Here is a 19,095-nt window from a genome sequence, read left to right as displayed (position 1 = left end):
CAGCAGCAACACCGCCCGCAGCACAGGCAACGCAGCCGGGGAAGGAGGGCGGGCCGAGCGGGAGGAGGGGCCCGCGCGAACGGAAAGGGCCGGGCCCAGGCGCCGGAGGAAGCGCGGCCAGCGGAGCGAGAGCGCCGCCTGGACCCCGGCCGGACGCACGGCGGCGCCTGCCCGAGGGCACTGGAGAGGCGGGAGACGGCAAACGGCCACGATCCTGCGAGGGGGGGCTACTCGCGAGCAAGGCCCGTTGGCTGACCGAGGGCTCCCGCTTAGGTGAGGCTAACGCGCTGCTGCTGCTTCTTCCTCCCAAGTTAGGTCTACGGAGCGGAAATGAAAGCCCCGTGGATTCCAGCAAGGGCTCTTTACTCCATGAGTAAACCCCTCAGGTCGGATCCTGGCTCAGTCATATAGTTAAATAGGAAGACCCAGAAGTCCCGTGATGCCAGTGAGTCTGCTCGTAAGTATGGCTTAAGGCTGGATCCCTCCCATTCCAGAAGTTGTGGGGTTTTAATGGGGGTAAGTAAACTTAACACAGTACAAGTAAGGGGGGAATGAAAGCCCCTTGGATTTCACTGGGGTTGTTTACTCGGGGAGTAAACACCCACATCACCCCGTTTGGATCCGACCTGTTGGAAGATCTCACGAGTTCTGGCATTTTAAGGGGGTTGAATCCTAAGACCCAGCCGTCCCCTCAGGGTGGGTCCCCGCTTTGCCATGATTAAGATTGGAAGACCCAAAATTCCCACGATGCTGTAAGTTTGACTTACCCATTGGAAAAGACCCATATATCCTGTGGTTTCCGTGGGACTGATATCCAGGTAGGTAAACTTAACAAACTGCTGCTATCCTCCTCCTCCTAAGTAGGTTTACGGAGGGAAATGACAGCCCTGTGGATTTCAGCAGGGCTGTTTACTCTGGGAGTCAAGCCCTCAGGTTGGATCCCGTCTTAGTTATAATTAGAAAGAAGTCCCATGATTACAATGAATCTGCTTATAAGAATGGCTTACGGTTGGATCCGTCCCATTGGAGAAAACCTCACACAAGTCCTATGATTTTAATGAGGATGCCAGTGAGCCTACTGAATGGCTTAAGTCTGAATCTGTCCTGTTGAAGACCTGTTATTTCAGTGGGGTAGGTCACTTTAAAACAGTACTGCTATTCTGTGTAGGATTTCAGCAAGGCGGTTTACTCTGGGAGTAAACCCCTCAGGTTGGATCCGGTCTCAGTCATAATTAGAGGGGGAATGACCCATAATATGCACTGTGATTTATATGGGTGTTTGTATGTATGACTAAAGGTTGTATTAGCTAAGTACTACTACTGAGAGTAGACATATAAATTACCGTAATGGGCCTAAGTCATGTCTAGTAGTTGCAATGGGTCTACTCTGAGTATGACTACCATTGGATATAACCTGAAGTTGGATCTCTGCTAGGATTGTATCCTTGGTCGGTAAACTGCCACCTTCTTCCCAAGCAGGATCATTGAGGGGGGAACCCCATAGTTTTCAGGGTGAGGTCACTTTCATGTATGCAAACTTGCAGTGCAATCCATTATTTTTTTATTATGTTAAGGATTTTTTAAAAGGTTAAGACTGCCTTACAGTACAATGGCCTCTCTGAGTAGCTGGTAAACAAAAAGCAAATAAAATGCCTGTTCCAATAATATAATCTCAAATAAAATACACATTAAATAAAATACACAATAAAATAGTAAACTGCCGTCAGGCATTAAAATAGGATCTGGTTACTGAGAGGTGTAGGCCTATCTAGAGCTCGTTGGGAAAAAGGTGAGGTGTAAATGCTGCCATTATTATTATTATTATTATTATTATTATTATTATTATTATTTTCTCCAAGGCCCTGCTGCTTAGTTCCCTGCTTTTGTTTTTGCTTTCGGTTTCAGGAAGCCTTAAATGATGGGGCTGGAAAGAGGACTTTATGGATGTGATGACCCTGCATACTGGAGAGCGGTTTTGAATGTTTACCAGGATGTGGTCATGGCCAAAGCGAGCAAGCGGAGGAAAACCATTGCCTTGGATAAATGGTAAACATTTTCAGCAGGTAGCAGAGCACACCTGCTACACCAAAGAGCTTCTGGGGGGGTTCCCTCTCTCATTGTACATTCAGTGAAGCAGAACACTGGAAGATTTGGGATGCACAAAAGGAAGGCCTTCTTAACACAGCACATAGCTAAACTATGGAAGATGTATAGTGATGGCCTCCGGACTCTTCTTATGTTTTGATGCTTCAGTTGCAGCCTTAACACTGTGATGATTTTTCATAACTGGCAGCAGAGCTGGAGAATCTTAAGACACTTGTTTCTTATTCGTGCCCTTCATATTTTTATCACTTTGTTTTATGTGTATCCTTACTTGCCCCTTCTGATTTTTATGTCGTACTGAATGAGCCTCCTGCTAAGATTATTTACTGAATTGCTAATTTATTGAATTGATATCCCACCCTTCCTTCCCAAGGAGCCCAGGGTGGCAAACAGAAGCACAATTAAAAACAAAGCAAAAGCATTCTGAAACGATTACAATTAATCCAATCTAAAAGCAGTTTCTGTTAAAAACATTCCTGTATCCAGTGCTCTTAGGGTTGCCAGGAACAGAATTCTTTAGCCACCCAATGCTTGGGTAAACAGGAATGTTTTTAAATTCCTCCGGAAAGCTGATGATAATGGAGACAGGCACACCTCACTAGGGAAGGCATTACATATCCAGGGAATCACCACTGAAAAGGCCCTTCTTGGGGGCAGCAGCAACAGAGCCACCAAGTCCTCCCCTGCCAATCATACAGTCCAATATGACTTCTGCAGAAGAGCAGTGCCAGTCCCCAGAACAATGACAAGTCTGTGGCCTGTGCAGTTCTTCTCTTTTTGTCTCTTGTGAGCTTTGCCCGAATCAATTTAATTGAAGAAGGGGAAAATGTGTTTCTCCTCTCTGATCTTTTCAATGCTATTCAAAACAATTTTATTGTTTTTACCCCTTTCCCTGTGTTACCATTTGCAGGTATCAAGAGGAGCTGCCAATTGCTGTTTCCGAGCGGAAGGACAAACACTTGACAAAAGAAGAGCTGGTGAGGCTGATGGAATGGAAGCTTTCCGTAAGTAATTCTGCCAGAGTCGGTTGCCATGTGGAGCAGAGGCAGCATGGACCCAGGGGCGTGATAGTGCTTAGTCACAAGAACTTGCAGCCCTCCAGATACAGCTGGACCACAGGTCCCACCATTCCTGCTCACGGACCACGCTGGCAGGGCCTGATGGGAGTTGGAGACCAACAGCAGCTAGAGGGCCACGTTCCCCATCCCTGTTTTAGAACTTCTATCCCTCACGTGCCCCATCTGCTCACGGAAGTTAAAAATAAAATAGAAATACTCACTGTTTAGGTGACGGGAAATGCCTGTGAAATGAAATAACAGTAATCACATTATAATAATGGTAATATATTTTTACTTTTTGGATTTTATAATCATTTGTTTCCAAAAGGTCTCTGAGAGATTTAAGAAAACATTTAAAATCATAAGCATGAATATACTATACCCTTAACAGAACTCATCCAGAAGACCTGCAATTCCTCTTTATATTTTACACACACAAAGTGCCCCAATAACAGCAAAATAGCACCAGCTCAGTTATTCAGAAGCCTGGGGGGCAGGTCTTGGCACTGCAAAGCTGGCAGCACAATAAAGGCGCCTGGCAGACCTTACTGGGGAGAGCATTCTATAGCGTAGCTCTGTCCTGAGTGAACATATGAGACTCAGAACTAATTTTAAGTCAGCAGTGTAGGCCCAAGTGGGAATGACTGCCTTCTCTCTTCCCTGCAGAGAGGCAAGTTTCGCCCTCGACTCCAGCAGCTGGTGGCCACTAACTCCAGCGAGATGGTGGAGAGTTGCACCAGAAAAGCCTTCCAGCTCCTCCCTGACGTAGCAGCTGCCATGACTGAGCTGTGCAAACTCAAGGCTGTGGGGCCCGCCACAGCTTCAGGTAGGAAAGGCCCTGAAGCCTGCAGGTTTGTTTATTTCCTGTATTTCTTTGCCTACACATCCTGAAAGGCATTTGAGCAATGATTGTGCTCTTTCATGCACCCAACGTTCTCTTAACGTGATCACAGCAAAACATTTCTTCTTGAACGGTGGTAGCTCAGTGGAGGAACATCTGCCTTGCACACAGAAGGCCCCAGCTTCATGTTCCCACTCTGAAACCTGGAGATCTGCTGCCAACCAGTGTTGGCAATACTGATCCAGATAGACCAGTGGTCTGACTCTGTATAAGGCAACTTCCCTTGTGGAAGAGCATTTGCAGACACAGCAAGGCCCCTTCCATCAGCTCAGCTCGGCCTGGCCCGAGTGCTGCCTGGGTTTTCTCAAACACTTGTGCAATCATGTGATTTTTCAAACCCATTTGCCTCCTGAAGCTCCCCCACCTCTCTGCCACCAAACTCTTGTGTGGTGCAGAGGATTCTGGGATGATGGCCTGCCAGGTCTCCTATAGAACCGACACAACAGTCTTCTGTGGCTATACAAGGCAAGGTAGCATCTGCTCCACAAGAGGGAAGCCACTCTTCAGAGAAGCTTGCCTGTCATTGACGATCTAAGGAACTGTGATTCTTCAGAACTTGAATTTCTCTCTCTCTTTCTCTTGATTTTTTATTTATTTAAGAAAGGGCAGACACTTCTATAACATACAAGAAGAAAGAAAGAAAGTCAGTGCAGTTGAATTAAAATTATACACACATAATGCAAATTTGGATCACTTCATTCACAACCCCTGAAAAGAATTATTATTATTATTATTATTATTATTATTATTATTATTATTATTATTAGGAGTGGAGGTAGTAACATTTTCCCCCCAACAAGAGGGATACAGAAATAAACAGTGGCTTGCCTGTTTGACAGCATGTGTTCCACAGCTTTAAAAAAGAAAACGAGAAAGCCTGCAGTGTTTCTGCTTCTTCATGAGCAGGGATTCTATGCTACTGGAAAACCTGAATAATTAAGTATCTGGATCTTGCATGTTGGGCTCTATATTTTTTTTGCACACAGCACATACATGCTTAGTGAAAGAACAAGAGGGGGTCCCACTCTGCCCATGTATGCCCTATGCAGAAGTAACATGAATAGGGCTCAAATTAATATCAAGAGCTTCCCTCATTCCTCACCTAACCTTGTCTAAGGCCACATCTGCACCTTACATTTAAAGCTGTTTCATACCACTTTAAACAGTCATGGCTTCCCCCAAAGCATCCTGGGAATTAGTTAAGGGTGTGGAGAGTTGCTGGGAGATCCCAATTCTGCTCACAGAGCTGCAATTGCCAGAGTTCCATGAGGAGAGGAATTGACTGTGAAACCACTCTGGGACTGGGGTCTCCTAACGGCTCTCAGTATCCTTAAGAAACTACAGTTCCCAGAATTCTTTGGGGAAAGCCATGGCTGTTTAAAGTAGCATAATGAGGTAGATGGGACCGAAACCAAGAATGTGGCTGCCTATTCCACCTCGCTCTGCCTGAGTGGAGTTTCGTATTCCAGATGGCATATTCTTGCCCCATGTTTATTACAGACTGCTACATATTGGTCTAAATTGTTTGCTTGTTTGTTTAAGCTTTCCGCCAGGATCCACGGGGTTTAATCTTGTCAAGCTGTATGAGCAGCAGCAGCAGCAGTGCTTTACAAATAAAAATAATTCCAGCCTTTTGAGGGCAGGGGTGGCTAATCTGTGACCCTCCAGATGTTGTTAGGCTATGAGGACCGTCATCCCTGACGGCTAGTCATGCTGACTGGGACTGCTGGGGGCGTAAGAGGCTGCCTTATACAAAGTCAGATTTTGAACATCCCAGCCACACAAAAGTCAGGCAAGCAAGAGGTATTATGATTGCAGCTGAAGGAGGCACTCCAGCCAGGCAACAGCACTCGAGGGCAGGGCATGGCCTGAGGAGGGGACAGTGAGACTTGGATCCTTAGGAGTCATGAAGGGAGGATTCAACCTGCTTTGGATAGAGTTGACAGGATGGTCCTACAGATTCTTCTGCTCGTATTTCCTTCTCCCTCTTTAAGAATCTTGTAGCTTCGGAAGTACCCTGAAGGTGTTGAGAGCTCAAGGTTCATGTGTGATATTGCTCTCCCGCCATCCTTCCCAACATCTGCCTTTGCTCCCATTGCAGCGATTCTGACTTCCGGAGCCCCGGAAGCAACTGCCTTTATGGCCGATGAAGCAGTAGAGTCTCTGCCAGGCCTTGTCCCTGTCCAGTACACCCTCAAGCACTACCTGCTCTACCTTGATGGAATCCAGAGCTGTGTCAAGAAGCTAAATGAAGGTAAGGCGGGAGACGTTGGGGCACTCTGAACAGGTAGGGATGCCGGCTGGATGTGGAGGGTTCTCCTTGTGAGCTAGAACACTGAACACACAGACTTCCAGCTCACAGAAACCTCCTATGTGCATTCCATTGCTACCATATATGCCAGGAAGAGACCCTTCCTCTCTGCCCACCAATAGGATTCTGTCTCTACCTTTAAAGCCCCGCCTCTTCACTTAAAATAATAATTATTTAAAAGCTCCAAGACAAGTCAAGTTTCTTCTGGTTCTGCAGTTATTTGTTCCTGTGCGTTTCTGGCTTTCTTGTCCAGTTCCCATAGAAAGTTGCCTTATGTTGAATCCGACCGTTGGTCCATTTAGCTCGGTAGTATTTCTTGGGAAAACCTTTTTCAGTCAGAGCGCTATATTCCCTTGTAGACAACCTTCTGGGGACTGAGCCAGAGGCAGAAGTGAGCAGTGCTCACAAAGGGTGTGTTTCTTTCTACACACACACACACACACACACACACACACACACACCCCTCCGTCCAGGCAAAAAAGAAGCCAGATCACAGCTCAAGGACAAATTCCAGTTGTGCAGCAGAACCCAAGCAGGGCTCAGGGCAGGGCCAGTGAGGGGCATGATTTGGGAAGGGGCGCTGTCACCCAGTCTCAGGGTTTCTACATCCTCAAAGCACACAGCCCAACCGATTCCTCATTCTTGATTCATTTCCTAGCTGATGCAGAACAGGCCTGGACGCCTCACCGTGTGGAGATGTGCCTCTGGGCTTGGGCTGTCGGCAGCAAGATGCAGCTGCCTTCGTTGCGGGCTCTAGGCGGAGAGGGAGCAAAGGAAGGGGACGGGGCAGAAGCAGGCAGGCCTAAGAAGAAAAGGAAAGCAACATGAAAAATTCCAGGATTCCAGGGCTGCGGCTTTAGAATTGACCTTTGTTCCTTGGTGCATGAATACTGAAGCTGAACTACACACACACACACACATGAAAAGGCTGTGCTGTTATCCTGGATCTCCAGGACAAATCGCCAGGAGAGTCTGCACCAGTGATCATTCAAGACCTTTGAACCTCTGGAGCAAATAGCGTAGCTGTGGAAAACTGGTCTTCCCTCTCAGGACTCTCTTTCACTGTCTACAATGTGGAGCAGCACATGGCAAAATGTAGATCAGCCTTCCTCCCCATCCGCCCCACCCCAAATAATTCGAGAATGGTAAGTCACTCATAAAACAGATTGGGCATCCTGATGTTAAGCTTGTGGTTTATGGCTGGAGCCTCACAGCTGCTCAGGATCTGGGATGAGCTTTATATTTGTGGGTGGGGAGGAGTTTTGCCTCCAGTTTGACGACTATCTAGTGATTATCTTTCCATGTAATGTAAGGTTTGGCTGACTTGTGTCGTCAGGAGCAATTAGCCCCTTGGGTACCACTAGGGGGAGCACCTCCACTGGAAATGCCCTCCCTTCTAAACTCCTCCCCTCCCCTGCAAGCATCCTGTAAGATTGTGGTCTACTCTAGTCTACTTTGAACGGATTAATGGATGAAAGCTCTGCTATCCAAATCCTCTGACATGTAGGGAAGCGGAGGTGTTCGACTGACTATCCTTTTTGCCTCCCCAGCTCTGTCACTGCTAGTGAAATAAACACAACCAAAGCACAATTTATTTTCGGAATCCAATTTTGCTTTACGAAATCAAGTTTTATATTAGCAAAATAGAAATTTAAGCTATTAACAACAAGAATTAAATGCATTATCATCCATAGTCTCTCCCTCACTCTCTCACACACAGTCAATATGAGATATGTTCCCAGCTGCATTACAACAGAGGGAAGCTATTTTTTTGAATATTATCCTGGCATTTCTCATTGTAGTTCTTTTCCAATAAAGTCCTTATTTTCCTACAAATTTAGTTGTTGTTTCTAACAACCTAAGAAGTGCCTGGCTGGCAGATCAGGCCAGTGGCCCATGTTCTCCCAATGGTCAGCCAGAAGCCTTCCGGAAGTCTGCCAGCCGTTCAAAATATGATCTTCCGGAACACATCAATTTGGATAGACTACTGACCATCTCCATTTCTGTGACCTTCCTTTGACTTCTACACCCATTTTGCTTTGCGATGCAGGACAGCGGTAGGTCCTTCTGTAGCATCCTCTTAATTCACTCAGGGGTAGGGTGAGGCCCAGCTGGATTGGTGCCTTGGGCAAGCTGTGTGTGAGAGCCCCTCACAATCTGCCCCAGAATCCTTTGCACCGCACAGTAGTTCCTCAGCAGATGTACAAAGGATCCCTTGCCTGAAAAAAATGGGAATGGCGTGTGGTGCTTTCTTTGACTGGAAATGGACCCCTCCCACGTCAAAAAGGCAAACCAAAAAAAGGAGGGGGCAAGTTGGACTCTAATCCTGAATGCATTTCCCTTGAGAGTTAGCCTCGCTGAACTTAATTCTGAGTCGACGGGTTTATAGGATTGTGCTCTGAGGGTTCTCTAAAATAGGCCACGGGCCCTCTAGGCAGTGGTGTGCAGCCTCATTTTGCTGGAGCCCTTGGCCATGGAGTGGAACCCCTCGGATATCTCTTCTGCCATGTCGAAACGTCTGGCTTTCCCCCCCTCCCCGTGCCAAGGGTTAGCAAAGCTTGCTGCCGCAGCCCAGGAATTTGCCTTCTGGCTGGCTTTGTGCTGGCTTGAGTTTTTCTGCTCCAGTAATTTTTCCTTGGATGCTTAAAAGTCCCCGTGCCTGCAATCCCCCGTTTTCTGTCCTTCGCACAGCCTGGAGATTTTGCTCTTGTTTTTTGAATGTGTGCTTTTGTATTTCTTTTGCGAGTCCTGGGTAGGGAAAGCTTCCCGAGAGCAGGAATAGAAAGTGAGAGTGAAATGCTTTGCCAATCGCTGCTGGGGAATGGTCTTGAAATCACAACCTGAGGGTGCCCCCCCCCCATTCAAGTGGCCAGCCCCCATCCGATCCTCGTGCACTAGGGTTGGGTTGGCATCCGTCGGTCATGGGAGACAATGGAGGAGTGTGCCTCTGGGAGTGAAGTCAAACCATTGGAGAGTTACAGCGCCTGCTATGGGGATGGATACAGGAGAGAGATGTTTTGTTGCAGGTGGGGTAGATGAAGGCGCCTGGTTGTGCTGCTGCAGATGCACCATGGGAAGCTCTGTGTCCCTGGGAACCTTCCCTTTGTTTTAGTGAGTCTTGCACTGATTAGCTTCCCAATAGACTATTGGGCTGGCTATATAAGAGACAAAAGATCCTCCTAACCCAGCATTTAGTTTCCAGTTCTGCCCCCTTTAAAGAGCAACACATCGTTAAGCAACAAAGCAAATACAGTGGTACCTCAGGTTACATACGCTTCAGGTTACAGACTCTGCTAACCCAGAAATATTACCTCAGGTTAAGAACTTTGCTTCAGGATGAGAACAGAAATCGTGCTCCGGCGGCGCGGCAGCAGCAGGAGGCCCCATAGGCTAAAGTGGTGCTTCAGGTTAAGAACAGTTTCAGCTTAGGAACGGACCTCCGGAATGAATTAAATACTTAACCTGAGGTATCACTGTAGTTAAGTACCCCAAGAGCAAAAAAACAACAACAACCTCTGGTGTTGAGTGCTGACAGCATTGGCACTAAAACAAGAGGGGGATATTGACATCCACTGGGAAAACACTGAGGTTTTCCAGAAGTAACAAAACAAAAACCCAACCATCAACCCTTGAAAAAAAATCAGCAGCCCATTTTAGAAATCATTCTAAATTGAATTCAGCATCTCAAAAGCCATGGCTTGCCAATGTGGATGGGCTTCTGCATAAAACATGGACAGTGGAACTGAATATTTTAGAGGAAGGTCTTAACTGTCCGGCTGGAGTCCCAAAACAGAAGCACAAGTCTTGGGAGGCGAGTTTATACACGGCAACATTCTGTTGCAGGTCTGGCATGCCGAGTCCTAAAATAATTGAATGGAAATTGTGTGCTGATTTAAAATAAACAGGTAAGAGCACTTGTGGAATTTCATAGTCTGGGGTCCTCATTGGGAAGGACCAAGGGAGTGCGGGGGGGGGGCAACCCAGAAGCTCCTCTGCCATCAGTAATCTTGCAGCTTCAGTATCTGGGATGCTGCACTGCTTTCCCCTCCCAGAAACGGAGAAGGGCATCCCCGCAGAGCGGCATCTTGCCTTCAGCTCAGCTACCGTTGGAGCTGCAGTGTTAGTTCCAGCGGGAGGCTTGGCGCAGGGAAAGCCGGGGTGCTGCAAACATGTCAACACCGGGGGTTGCACTAGTTTTTAACACAGCGGAGCAACTGACCTAGTTTTGAGCTAGCAGACTGTGGCTCCCTCCTCCGCTCAGGTATTGCTTTGCTGACACTTCGCTCCCAACCCTCCTCCTGTCACCCTTTCCAGCAAGGAACCCTAACGTCCAGCGCGGGCGTCAAGTCTATAAGCAGGTGTCCCATGACCTCTTCTGTGCTTTGTTCATCCCTTATTTTGGGCCATTCCACATGTCTGCTGTCACTGAATACACAGCAGGCTTTCCTAGAGTGACCTGCTGCTGCTGCTGCTGCTGCTGCTGCTGCTGCTGCTGCTGCAGTCTGGGTTGCCCATTTTCTGCTTCCTCTGCCACCGAAAATTAACCCTCTTAAGAGCGTAAAAAAATCCCTCTGGATCAGGCCCAAAGCCCATCTAGTCCACCATCCTGTTCTCACAGGGGCCAACCAGGAAACACACAAGCAGGACCTGAGTTCAACAGCACTCTCCCCTCACTCTGTCTCAGCTCTGGAAGGCCAAATGCAGCCCTCTCTCTAAGGACCTAGGGACTATCCGCAGCCCACACTTCCTTCCTAGCCATGCTCCAGCCACTTCTCTGGCTTGCCCGAATTCACAGCCTCTCAGAAGCTTGTGGCCTTGCTCTCATATTGCTTCTTGCTCACCTGGATGGAGGATTGAGATGCAGGGTGAGTCGAAACCGCTCTACTTTGCATAGGTACAATAATGGTGCAAACATTGCTCCGTCCACTTTTGGCTCTGCTCCCACCTGTGACTGGCATGAGGCCCCTGGAAGGCGGTCCGAAAGGGAATGTGGCCCTCGGGATGAAAAAGCTAGCTCACCCCTGCTGCACCTGGCACACTCTTGAGCAGGGGTCAGCAAACTTTTTCAGCAGGGGTCCGGTCCACTGTCCCTCAGACCTTGTGGGGGGCCGGACTATATTTTGAAAAAATAAATAAAAATGAACGAATTCCTATGCCCCACAAATAACCCAGATGTGCTGGTCCCGGGGGGTTACTGTGCGGCATGGTCCGGGTCTAGTCTGAGGTCAAGGGTGTGGTATGGAGGCTGTCCGTCAAGGCTGAAGCTGGGTCCAAGGCAAGGAGTCAGGTGTGGTCAGGAACTCTGGCAGAAGAGCAGGACAGGGTGCCGGCAGGAACAGGTTACCAACAATGTTGTACCCGCAACCTGGGACTGGGCTGGCTGGCTTTTATTTGCCCCGAGGCATAGGGCGGCCCTGGTCCACAGGTGACTCGCCTCTCCTGGCCTGGAGGCGAGCACTCCTCCTGCAAGAACTTAGTTCCCTCCGCCTCTCTGCCCTGAGCCTCTGCAGCTCAGGAGAGGCTGGAGGGTTACTGGACCCAGGGGCAACCTCCACTTCCCCTGACGGGGCTGAGAGTGGAGCACCTGCAGGCAATGGGTCCTCGATCACCTCTGGAGCCAGAGCAGACTCAGCTGGTGTCTGCTCCTGAGGACCCGGCACAGGTGAGGACCCTTCAGGTTCAAGCCCCAGCCCCGGCTCAGCTGGTTCTGGAGGCGGGGACTCCTGTGCAGGCTGGGATTCCTCAGGTTCAGCCTCTGAATCTGATTCCCAGGCCATCACACCAGAGATGCATTTGAAATAAAGACACATTCTACTCACGTAAAACATGCGGATTCCTGGACTGTCCGTGGGCCGGATTGAGAAGGCGATTGGGCCGGATCCGGCCCCCGGGCCTTAGTTTGCCTACCCCTGCTCTTGAGTATGGCTGCGGAGCCCCTTCTACCAGACATGCAGAAGTCCCAACTGCAGAGCATGGTGGGTAGGGTGTTTTCCACTGTTAAAGGCTCCGTTTCGTTATTCATTCATCAAAAGTGCCTTGTTCTTGGCATTTGCGTTCCTTTTTCTCCAGCTGTTGTTTGAGAGACAGCCAGCATCTTTCCCTCTTTCTATCCACCCTTGTCTCCGTCTTTAAAAGAGATCCCTCCACACAACACCCGCAATTAAAGAAAAGCTGGGGACTTTGCATGGGGGTGGAAAGAGCAGCATTGAGTAAATTATTCACAATCACATCAAGCAATTAGTTTGTCACACTGAAATGCCGAGCCACACACAGAGTCCCAGAGGATCCCCCAATGCATTACTTTCCCTAATCCTCACTGAGAATCAAAAGGATTATGTGATGTTGATACATTCCGTTCCCCATCCGTCCCCTCTATAGTGGCTGCGTTTTGTTGAGGGGAAATCAGAAGCAATTAACAATGTTGTTCTGTTTTGAGAAGGATGCCGCAGATTAAGGTATCGCAGATCCCAAAGGCCCAAGACTGTGTCAGAAACCACAACTGCGTATGCGCACAGAGAAAGCTGGTTGATCCCACATTAGATTCCAGGTGCATCTGGACCAGCGTTGTGAATGGTCAGAATGAGAAACCTCCCACCGGACGTTTATTTATAAAAAAATTATTGGATACCTTAAACTGCTTTAACACATTATTGTAATATTGTGGGGTCAGTCTGAATGATACCTGTGGGTCCCTTCCCAAACCTGTGATCTGTGAGGTTACAATCTGTTAGAGACCATTTCTTTGTAAGATTGTAGCCTTTCTAGGCCTTATTAACCATGTTCCCCTTCAAGATAATGCCCTGAGCTGGCCAGCCAAGTACCTCCATTTACATATCCAAAGAGCTTGCCCTGTTGCTATAGAGACAAGTGGGTGGGCCTTTTCCCCACATCACCTGCAATTGCAGCAGAGTTCTCAGTTATTAGAAGTTCTGCAGACGGGATCCGCAACAAAATGTTGCAGTGTGGAGCTCTCCTGTTCAGGATTCTAGTGTCTCCATTCCACTACCACCCTGCTTTCATTCCCCACCTCCCTCCAGCAGTCAAGAGGCAATGATCAGTTACCATGTCCAGTCCTTAATGAGACTGGGTTTGTGGAGGGTGTGTCTTTTTCTAAAAGGTTTTTTGTTCTTGTTCTGCAATCCTCAGGGTCTCCCCACCCTGAAGTCTGCTGATAGAGAGATGCAAGACAGCTGCATCTTACCTATGTAAGGAACGTTATTCACACTCGGATCATCAAAAGTATAAATGATGATGATAAGTGGAAAGGTTTATACTAGAGGAATGACTCTTAATTATAGAATGGGCTCCAGTTTTTTAGATACAGTGGACGCTCGGGTTGTGAACATGAGCCGTGCGGGAGGCACGTTCGCAACCTGCAGTGTTCGCAACCCGTAGTACCGCTTCTGCGCACATGTGGGTCACGATTCGGTGCGTGCGCAAAGCGCCGAAACCCAAAAGTAACCCGTTCTGGTACTTCCACGTTCGGCACAGTGTGCAACCCGAAAACGTGCAACCTGAAGCGTCTGTAACCTGAGGTACTGGAACAACACCAAACTCCAGTAAAATATTCACAGGGATATTTGGGCTATTTTCTGGGCTGTGTTAAATGTAAGCCTATGGGGTGTATTAGATATAGTTAAATTGCATCATGAAATTAGATTTAATTTCATTCGGTTGCAATGGATGGCTTTTTTTGTTTTTGTTTTACTTTTTCTAAATAAATCTGATCTGAAAAAGAAGACATAGATCGCTTCAGTGCATGAAAGTGGTATTTAGCAAAACACAGTTAACAGCTGCTGGCAGACTTATCTGTCATCTAGACCGGTACTGACTATCGTGATTTAGGGTTGCTGCCTTTTAATGGACAGATGTTCCTGCTCCTTTTACAGCCTTGTGACGGGTAGGAAAATCAGCAAGGGCAGATTCTCTCTCCCCTCCCCACCCTCCATCACTGCCTCTCCATGTTGGGAAGTTTGAATGGCTTTAAATGAGGATCAGACAAATGAATGGAGGATAAGTATCAGGGGCTACCAGCCATGATGTGCCTCCACTGTTGGACGCATTATGGCTCCGAATGCCAATTACTGGGACTCATGAATGGGGAGTCTGGGGTTGTGCTCAGACCCCACAAGCATCTGGTTGGCCACTGCGAGAACAGGATGCTGGACTAGACGGGCCATTGGCCTGATCCTGCAGGCTCTTCTTAAATTCTTAAGCACTCCTAGTGCTGTGCCAAAACTTGTCCCAGGAATCTTTGGGGAGAGCCATGACTTTGAAGAGGTACAATACTGCTTTGAATGTATAGTGCAAATGAAGCCTATGTTGTGGGTGTGTTTTGAGGTTTTTATTCTGTTCCAGTTTTTTTTTTAATTAAGTTTTAAAGTTGGACTATGGTTTTTATTATTGATGCATCTGTTGGGGGGTTGGATCTTCCCAAGGAAGCTTTGTGCATTTAATGAATAGAACTTATGAAATCTACATTTTAAAAAATCAAATAACAGGCAAACCTGTATGAATGTACACAGCAGTAACCCACTGTACTTAATGATAAAGATAGCTCGGTTAGCATTTTGGGGCCGGGTACTTCTATCTATACACTATTCTTTAAGGATAAAGTCAGTGTTACAAAACCTTGATTAAGCCCAGCTGCCTTTCCCATCAGCCACAAAAGCTGTCGCTTACCCAGTGCATGTTAATTTATCCATTCTCTCCTCAGCTATCACCAATAAAAACATAGGAACTACCAAAAGAAAGAAAGAAAGAAAGAAAGAAAGAAAGAAAGAAAGAAAGAAAGAAAAAAAGAAAGAAAGAAAGTTGGACTATGTTGGAAGTCGCTTTGGGTTACTTCATATTTTTGTTTTTTGTTCTTTTTGAAACCAGCTAAGAAATAGAATACATTCGAATAAAACCGGCACTTACAGCAGACCACATCCCGGTGTGTGCAGTCAGCTGAGATGCCCTGTGTTTTGTTTCCCTTTCCCGTAACCTCGCCGTGACCCGATTGCCACTTTCACCATGAATAATTAGGTCTCTCCATTCTCCGGGTAGCTGTTAAAAGTCAGAGGGCTGCCAAGTGACTGCTGCGCAGGGGGGGAAAACCAAAGCCTCTCTTGTCGGAGTGGCAAGGGCAAAGGGGAGCTGGCAGCCAAAGGTCATTCCAGTCTCCTCCTCCTCCTCCTTTTATTCGTATGCTGTCTTTCCACAAAAGAATTGTGCTCAGAGCAGCTTTCAGCAATGAAAGCAGTGATACATCACTGAAAAATCAACAGGCACAATAACAATTCCATGATAACAGCTAAAATGAAACAACAACATGCAACGAAAACAACAAATGTAATAACATTGCACCTCCTAGAAATAGAAATAGCTTCTGTGCCCACTACAAATTAGCTGAGAATGCAGTTAGCCTGATCAAATATCAAGGTCTCAGCTTCCTCAAAGGGTCACTGTCTCTTTGGCATCACCCTTCAGGCAGCATCAGTGCTTCCAAAGGCCAGAGGTGTGGTAGTTGGACGCACTCCTCCCGTGATGTTCCTGCTGATGCCTCTTCTACACCATGCAGCTTCTCAATAGCCTTAGCTCTGATTTGACGGTGGGTTGTATCCAGCTGCATTCTATGTTCCTCCTGGAACATCTTTTGCCTTTTCATCTAAAGCAGTCTCTTCTGTGCCTCTTTACATACCTTTCAAGTGGTTTTCTGCATGGGGAGGTTCCCTCCCCCCTCCCAGTGGTTTTCAGGGGTCCATCCTTTATTACATCATTTAAAGATACTTTTTATTAATTAAAAAAACTATGGAATTCAGCAAATTTATTTGACCTACAAGCAAATACGGTTGATAAAGTGACTTAGGGCATTACCTGCTCTGGGATCCCATAGCTAATTCTCCCCTGTTCTCCATGCTGGCCCAAATAGGACTAATTTAGCCAGCTAACCCTGGTGATCATCTAATGTTTATTGGATGGATTTCCCTCCTAAATTGATTTTTGAATTCTGAATTCACGTTTTATACTGTATTTTATGCTGTTTTTTGTTGCATCAATTAAGTGTTTTAAATTTGTTGCTAGCCGCCCTGAGCCCGGTTTTTGAACCGGGAAGGGCAGGTATAAATAAAAAATTATTATTATTATTATTATTATTATTATTATTATTATTATTATTATTCAGAGCCTACCCATTGAAATCAATAGACCTGAGGGTAGGGAACCTGTGGCCCTTCAGATGTTGGACTCCTGATCCCATCAGCTGCAGCTGGCACAGTCAAAGGGCAGGGATGGGAGCTGGAGCCCAACAGCATGTGAAAAGCCAAAGGTTGCCCTATTCCAACCCTAGGAGGTGTGTTTAGATTTGCAGTCCAAGGGCCAAACTAAATCTCAGCAGACTATTTGCATCAGAAGGGATGCTAGTGAGGGAGGCATGGTTGGTTTGAGTGCAGAAGGCTCAGACTGTGGAACTCCCTGCCACAGGAGGCTTTTGTGTCTCTTGTAGCATTATATATCTTAAAAGGTATCCCAGTTCTGTTTCTTATGTAGGGAGCTTATGTTGGTTCATGTGGCCCTCTCTTCTTCTTCTTCCTCTTCTTCTTTTCTTCCCAGCACAGATCCTAAGCTCAGCAGTGCCCGCTCAAGCCATGGACTCTGCCACAGGATGACGCTGGCAGTGTATGTCTTTGTCACATGCCCACTGGCGGGAGGAGTAAACAGAAAATCTAGCCTTAGCAGGCTGAGCACTCCTGACACCAGCAAAAGAAGGAACTGAATGAGGATGACGCAGCTGGAAGAGACAGAAGCTCTTAAAGGTGTTGCCCTCCTGCGCAGCTCCCAACCAGGTAAAGGAGGGCAGCTTCAAGAGAACCTCATACATGGCAAAAGCAGTCAAGTCATTTGCCCATTATGGCCTTTCCATCTTTCATACACTGAACCATCCTTAACAGCAGTGATGGCTAGTCCTCATTGGGACTGGTGGGCTGGAAGGCAGGGAGCCCAACAGTAGGGGGCGCCAGAGCTAATGACAGGCAGAGCCAACGAATTCTAGTTTTGTTCCTCCTTGCTGAGTTCCACAAGGGGCAACACTGAAAGTGAGGAGGAGGAGGAAGCTGACAGCCAGACAGCCTCCTCCCGCCACATGGGGACCCCAAACTGGTTGTAAGAAGTGTGCATGCACACAAAAGCTCATACCAATAACAAACTTAGTTGGTCTCTAAGGTGCTCCTGGAAGGAATTTTTTTATTTTGGTTGTAAGAAAGAAGGCGGGCTGGTGGAGACCTGCTGAGAGTAGACTGAGGTTCGTGATTCCTTTGCCCTAATGGACCAAACTCTGCATGCACCTGATGCATTTTAGGTCCTTTAGAACAGGAGATAACAAAGACAATAGCCTTTTATGTAAGTGTTATTTTTTTGGTTATTTGGTTATCTCTTTTTCCTATTCTGTAATCCCCCCGGGAGCTGGTGAAGACTGGGTGATAAATATATGTAAAATAAAACAATGCCAAAAGGCGGGAAGCCCCATTGAGCTCGTTGGCAGAAAGGTGGGATATAAAAGGAAAAATAAAATAAATGTACAGTGGTACCTCGGGTTAAGTACTTAATTCATTCCGGAGGTCCGTTCTTAACCTGAAACTCTACTTAACCTGAAGCAGCACTTTAGTTAATGAGGCCTCCTGCTGCCGCCGCGCCGCTGGAGCACAATTTCTGTTCTCATCCTGAAGCAAAGTTCTTAACCTGAAGCACTATTTCTGGGTTAGCGGAGTCTGTAACCTGAAGCGTATGTAACCTGAAGCGTATGTAACCCGAGGTACCACTGTACTGCTTACATTAAGTAGTGAATGACAAGGTAAATAAAGTACTATTAGTCAGAAACTGAACTGAAGCAGAAAAGAAACAGCACTGATCGTGACACAGAGAGGTCAGGCCTTGCCAGAAATCTGGGGCAGGTGTTTAGTGAAAGCCGGAAAGATCCAATGACGCCAAAATTCTGCTAGATTGAAATGTAACACTCTGCTCCCTAAAACACTGCCGTTTACCTTTCAGCACAGGTCTTCTCATGTGTTCTCTGGTCGCCAGGCTGTCTTCTGCCTCCTCCTGGAAAGGACACTTTCTGCCCTGGGTCGCAAAGCTCACCCCTTAAGAATCCCAGGGGGTGGGGAGTGTGTTTCAAAAAGGCCTCCCCTCCCACTGTGGGAGCAGGAGAGTGTTTTTATGGATTCCCAGCATCTCAGGCATCTGTCTTAGTTGGAATTATTACCTGTCAGACCGCATCTCAGAAACCCCATATCATGAACCCTGTTATCTTCCTGGGTCCACCCACGCACACAAGCAAAATAAACTACAATATTTTTTTCAAAAAAAACCAACCCATCCACATGGAGAGATGCACGCTGTTTGCTCCCACTCCCACACATATCACGGCAACCGCAGCTGCAAAGAGCAACACACAGGGTTGGGGCTTGTTTGCCTGGCATACTTGTGTGTGCAAAGGAAGGCCTCCAAGATACAGAAGCCGCAGCGCCAAATACCACAAGCCTGTCTAGTGCTGTAAAATTTTTGATTATTTTGTGTGTGTGTCCCAATAGATTGTGGGGGCGTAACCCATTACTGGTGATTCAGGGGGCTGTTTCAGAGCAGGACTGCAGAAACTCAGACTGGTGATGGGGAGAGAGAAATGGATGTGACAACAGGTCACATCCATTTATCTGCACACCTCTGGCCCCCCACACTACTGCCAT

At 47.2% G+C, this 19,095-nt stretch overlaps 1 protein-coding gene across 7 annotated transcripts; it reads left to right on the top strand.

Moving 5' to 3' along the window:
* The first annotated feature begins 102 nt into the window (after positions 1-102).
* Positions 103-18,717, top strand: LOC310748988 (uncharacterized protein). Of its 7 annotated transcripts, none has more exons than XR_014541421.1 (7): positions 103-273; positions 1,906-2,046; positions 3,014-3,107; positions 3,828-3,987; positions 6,164-6,316; positions 16,967-17,199; positions 18,401-18,717. XR_014541421.1 is itself a non-coding variant. In XM_083585410.1 (6 exons), the coding sequence occupies exons 2-6, from the start codon at positions 1,916-1,918 to the stop codon at positions 17,020-17,022; spliced, it is 594 nt and encodes a 197-aa protein (XP_083441536.1). In that variant the 5' UTR covers positions 103-273; positions 1,906-1,915; the 3' UTR covers positions 17,023-17,866. The 7 variants fall into 7 exon arrangements, 5 of the variants coding, with proteins under 5 accessions (XP_083441536.1, XP_083441535.1, XP_083441533.1 ...); XR_014541422.1 differs by lacking the exon at positions 18,401-18,717 and adding an exon at positions 14,263-14,390 and having other exon boundaries at positions 16,967-17,866; XM_083585410.1 differs by lacking the exon at positions 18,401-18,717 and having other exon boundaries at positions 16,967-17,866.
* Positions 18,718-19,095: the final 378 nt, after the last annotated feature.

The sequence above is a fragment of the Podarcis filfolensis genome (genome assembly GCF_964270895.1).
Source record: "Podarcis filfolensis genome assembly, chromosome: 14".
In the NCBI taxonomy this organism is placed as follows: domain Eukaryota; kingdom Metazoa; phylum Chordata; class Lepidosauria; order Squamata; family Lacertidae; genus Podarcis; species Podarcis filfolensis.
This window is presented reverse-complemented; position numbering and strand designations above follow the sequence as displayed.

What these genes read in the sequence shown, in the direction of transcription:
- LOC310748988 (XM_083585409.1), top strand. Translation starts at nt 1,916, where the DNA reads ATGATGGGGCTGGAAAGAGGACTTTATGGATGTGATGACCCTGCATAC. An exon ending in ACCATTGCCTTGGATAAATG is followed by an intron (nt 2,047 to 3,013) that starts GTAAACATTTTC and finishes TACCATTTGCAG; the next exon opens with GTATCAAGAGGAGCTGCCAA. An exon ending in TGATGGAATGGAAGCTTTCC is followed by an intron (nt 3,108 to 3,827) that starts GTAAGTAATTCT and finishes TCTTCCCTGCAG; the next exon opens with AGAGGCAAGTTTCGCCCTCG.